The sequence below is a fragment of the Hemicordylus capensis genome, chromosome 3 (genome assembly GCF_027244095.1).
Source record: "Hemicordylus capensis ecotype Gifberg chromosome 3, rHemCap1.1.pri, whole genome shotgun sequence".
Lineage (NCBI taxonomy): Eukaryota > Metazoa > Chordata > Lepidosauria > Squamata > Cordylidae > Hemicordylus > Hemicordylus capensis.
Window position 1 is genome coordinate 336,955,589 of NC_069659.1, and position 4,326 is coordinate 336,959,914.

Sequence of the window (4,326 nt, forward strand, 5' to 3'; positions counted from 1 at the left end):
GATCATCCTGCCCAGAACAAAACTCATTCTGCACACAGATGGGGGGAAAAAATTAGAGAGAGCACTGAGCCTACCCCCACTTTCTAGCCCGGCTCTTAGCCAAGGTTCAGGGATCGAGTGTTCCCTTGACCCGGCTGATGGGCTAGTGTGTCTCCTCAGCCTAGGGCGCCTGTTTGATGGTACACCACGCTGGTTGCATGGTCCTTGTGGGATATGCGGAGGCTGAGATGACGCGTCCCAGACTCTGTTGCTCTGCACTGTCGGAAGCAGTGCAGATAGTCATCCATGCTGCACCTGGCAGTGCAGGGGTTGAACTCTGCCTCCCTCCCCCCCCCCCCGCTCCGCCCACACATGCCATTGTGTGAATAGAGAGCAACCATGATGATCAGGGGCCTGGAGCACCTTCCTTATGAGGCTAGGCTACAGCATCTGAGGCTCTTTAGTTTGGAAAAAAGGTGACTCTGGGGAGACATGATCGAGGTGTATAAAATCATGCATGGAGTAGAAAGAGGGGACAGAAAGAACATTTTCTCCCTCTCTCACAACACTAGAACCAGGAGACACCCCATGAAACTGAAGGCCGGGAAATCTAGGACCGACAGGAGGAAGTGCTTCTTCATACAGTGCATCATTAATCTATGGAATTCTCTGCCACAGGATGTGATGATGGCCACTAGCGTGGATGGCTTTAAAAGGAGTTTGGAGAAATTTATGGAGGACAAGTCTATCAGTGGCTACTAGTCTGGTGGCTATAGGCCACCTCAGTCTCAGAGGCAAGAGGCCTCCCAATAACAGTTGCAGCAGGCGAGCAGCAGCAAAAGACAGGCATGCCCTCACCCTCTGCCTATGGGCTTCTCGGAGGCATGTGGTGGGCCTCTGTGTGAAACAGGATGCTGGATTAGACAGGCCTTGGGCCTGATCCAGCAGGGTTGTTCTTATGAATAGCCCCAATGTGTGAATAACTGTACATGTGCACAGAACTGTACTTATGTACACTGTACACTCACTGTATGAGTGCTGAACAAAAAGGTGTCAAACAATGCTAAGGAAATGTTGTTATCCACCCCGAGATTTAAATATACTGTGGGTTATTCACACAAATGTCTTTGGCAATAACAGAACACAGGTCATAGTATTTAACATACACGCAGCAAGAGTGTGTGCTGCTTTTTTTAAAAGTATGAAAAACTATGAACATTCTTTTCATAAAAGAAGAATTTAAACAGATGTGAAACAGCTTTTTTTTTTTAATGTAGCCAAGAATAATGGCATGTTAGAATCGGAACAGACCTTGGCAGTCCTCTGGCCCAAACCCTGGCTCAAGGCAGGCCTAGAAAGCACATGTTTCTACAAAAGCACTTGCCAGGACCATTCAGATGGCTGGCTCTCACACCTAGGAGCACATTCATCTGGGTGGCTCACACATTCCTGCACACTCCCACTGAGCACAATGGGGTTCACTTTTGAGTAAACATGCACAGGAGGGGCCAGCATCCTGGCTAGCATTCCTTTTGCCTTGGCTAGTTAGGCTAGCCAAGGTGTGTGGACCCCACCAAAGTGTTCTCATTTGTTCTAGTTGTGCACTTGCACTACTCAGTTGGAATGAATGGAAGCACAATGACTGGATAAGCAGCCCAGGAGAACAAAAAGCCAGGCCTGCAAGGCTTGATTTTGAAATATGTGCACCTGGCATCTCAGTGTGGTCCTCTGGACAGAACCAGAAGCACAGAAAGAAGAAGGAGGGATATGTGCATCAAGTGGAAATTTTCACTCTCACTCACCCAGCCTTCTCTCCTTACCCAACTCTTTACCACCATTTACAATACAATCAGAGTCTAAAAATAAAACAAATAAAATAAAATAAGCACTTTGGGGTGAAATAGAATAGGAACCAGCTCTCAGGCAACAACAATCTCCCCCACCTTTGCTGTTATGAACTCCATTAGATCAATGACACACAGCCAAAACAAGACATACAGAGTTATCTAAACTTGGTGCATTCTCATTTAATCTAAACAAAAAGAAAGAAGAGATGCAAGAGTTCCTTTATGGGACACCTGCTTTGACCCATAAACCCTGCCCTGATCCCAGATGTGGGGCATAAACAGTAAAGGCAAGGCTGTCTTTTGCCTGCTGTAAGGCAGCCTTTTCTTTACTAAACCACTCCATGCATCTCCAGACCAACAGCTGACAAGCCCTGCCCAGACTAAGCCCTCCCACCTCCATGGGTCTTCACCAGCTAAAGCAACTGCTGATTCTGAGGTCCAAAGGGATGGATGAATCAATAAATTGAGGGAAGAAATCCAGGGAACAGCATCCTTCCCCATTCCTGAACACAAACACTATTTTGTAAACTAGGGCTCCAAATCCATGCTATCTATATACAGATATAGACATATATATAAAGTAGGTGTAACAATAGAGGACAACATACCTATGTCCCCCTTCCAAATTTACAATGAGCCACAAAGCCACCAGCTCCTGCAGTGACCTCTCCAATATGCATGGGGATATTTTTACATTAAACATAATCAAGAGAACCTATGCAAGCAGATGTCTCTTGACAAAGAGCGTATTTAATCTATTCCCCACCCCCACCCCTTAATGTGATATATATATGTAGCATGTCATGTGGCTAGAACAGCCAGGGGGTGAATCCTCTTCCCTGGAGAGGAATGAAAGGGATCATTAAAGGTTCATGTAGTTCCCCTTTCACACCAACATCAAAATGGATACTATAACAGTCTGTAGCATCCACACTGGAGCAGCAGCTGCTAAACCAGTTCACATCCAGACAGCAATTCCATTATGCAGGGCTATTAAGAAATATCTGTGTCGCTATACTCTTTCTCCCTCTCCCCCCCCCCAACGCACAAACACACACTTATTCCCCCAGGAGAAGAGCTTTCTTTAAATATATATTATATATAGGGCTGTCTCTTTTTTTGCTGTAAACAAACTAAAAGGGTCAGGAAAGTGAAGACCTGAAAAAACAGCCCGAAATGACAGAGAAGAAAGCATTTCAAGGGGGAGGGAGAGAGAATGTTGCAACCTACTGAAGCAATATATCAGAAACCACTGGGGAAACATTCACATGTGCTCATCATACCCAAATACAGAAGCGGTCAGTGTAGATTCTGAAGGGGCAGGAAGGAAACACTGGATTTGCAAGTGCTGAATGCACTGCCTTCACATTTGCAAGAGATGGCAATCTCTGGATACCTAGCTTGCATTTCAATCACGCTCACATCCCCTTCCCCCCTTTCTCAGCACGCACACAAACATACCCGATGCAGACAGAATGAAGGGAGGAAATGCAACATTAGACAGATAACAAGAGGCAATAGAGAGGCAGAGCGGCTGCTTTCCAACTGTGCCTGGCAGGCTGCTGGACCTCTTTTCGCCCTCCCTATTTCTACTCTCCAAAGGAGCATCGGCGCTTCCTACGCTGCCACCACCATCCCTCTTCCCCCATCTCTGCTGATCGGAAAAGCATCTACAGCTGCATGTGCTCCAGCAGGGGTGGAAGCAGAATATCACTACTCAGCTTGCGGTTATCAGTCATAATCGCGACCCATTTGCAAAGTTATCCGATGCTCAGATCCTGAAAAGAAGGGAAGACGGTAGCGGGCACGGTGGGAGGAAGGAAGGGAAGGAGAACGGATGGAGGAAAGAAGGAAGGAGAGGGGAGAAGAGGAAGAGGTGGGGTGGGTTTTTCTCCCATTTAAGATTTGTCCCCTCCTTACCCTTAAGGCTGACAGGTCTATCTCGTCCAGGCTCCGAGCTGGGGAATCACTCGCCATGTTTCCGGTGGACTTCTCAGCCGATGAAACTGACCCAGGGAAGAAAGCACAGCGCGGCGGCGGCAGCGGCGTGTGCACCACCTTGCGAAGTGGCCGCCCGCGCTGCTTTGGGGGAGTCAAAGGAGACAGCGAGAGAAAGCGGGAGCCCTCTTGCGCCTTTGCCTCCTCCTATTCCACCGCTCTCTGCATGCGATGGTGCCCACGGAGGGGAGACGACAGCCCGCCTCCAACACACACGCTGCCCACCAACAGTCCTCCAGGCAAAGGAGGAGGCAAGAAAAGGAGAGGGAGGAGGGAGACGATGTGACCCAGGCAGCAGCAGCAAATTCAAATAAAACGAAACAAAGCGGGCAACCAAAGGCGTGCGAGGTCACTTGCACAGAGCCCGGCTCCTCCTCTGGCTTGCAATCCCAGGAAGGCGTCAGAGGGCGGCTACGGGTGGCGGCGTCGGGGTGCGGGCATGCTTGCTGTTGGTCTCCCCGGATGGCGGCCGCGCTTGCTGCTGTTATAATGAGGCACATCA

At 48.8% G+C, this 4,326-nt stretch overlaps 1 protein-coding gene across 10 annotated transcripts in view; it reads right to left on the reverse strand.

Annotated features, from left to right (window-relative positions):
- The window catches only part of TNIK (TRAF2 and NCK interacting kinase), a 413,952-nt gene extending 409,627 nt beyond the window's left edge, over positions 1-4,325 (reverse strand). For 3 of the 10 annotated variants that reach the window (XM_053305180.1, XM_053305175.1, XM_053305174.1), the window contains exon 1: positions 3,288-3,491. In XM_053305180.1, the coding sequence (XP_053161155.1) occupies positions 3,288-3,434 (147 nt within the window). In that variant the 5' untranslated portion in view covers positions 3,435-3,491. Of the gene's footprint in view, positions 1-3,287; positions 3,494-3,746 lie in introns of those variants that run through there. The other 7 variants (XM_053305177.1, XM_053305176.1, XM_053305181.1 and 4 more) reach the window with 5 other exon arrangements.
- Position 4,326: the final 1 nt, after the last annotated feature.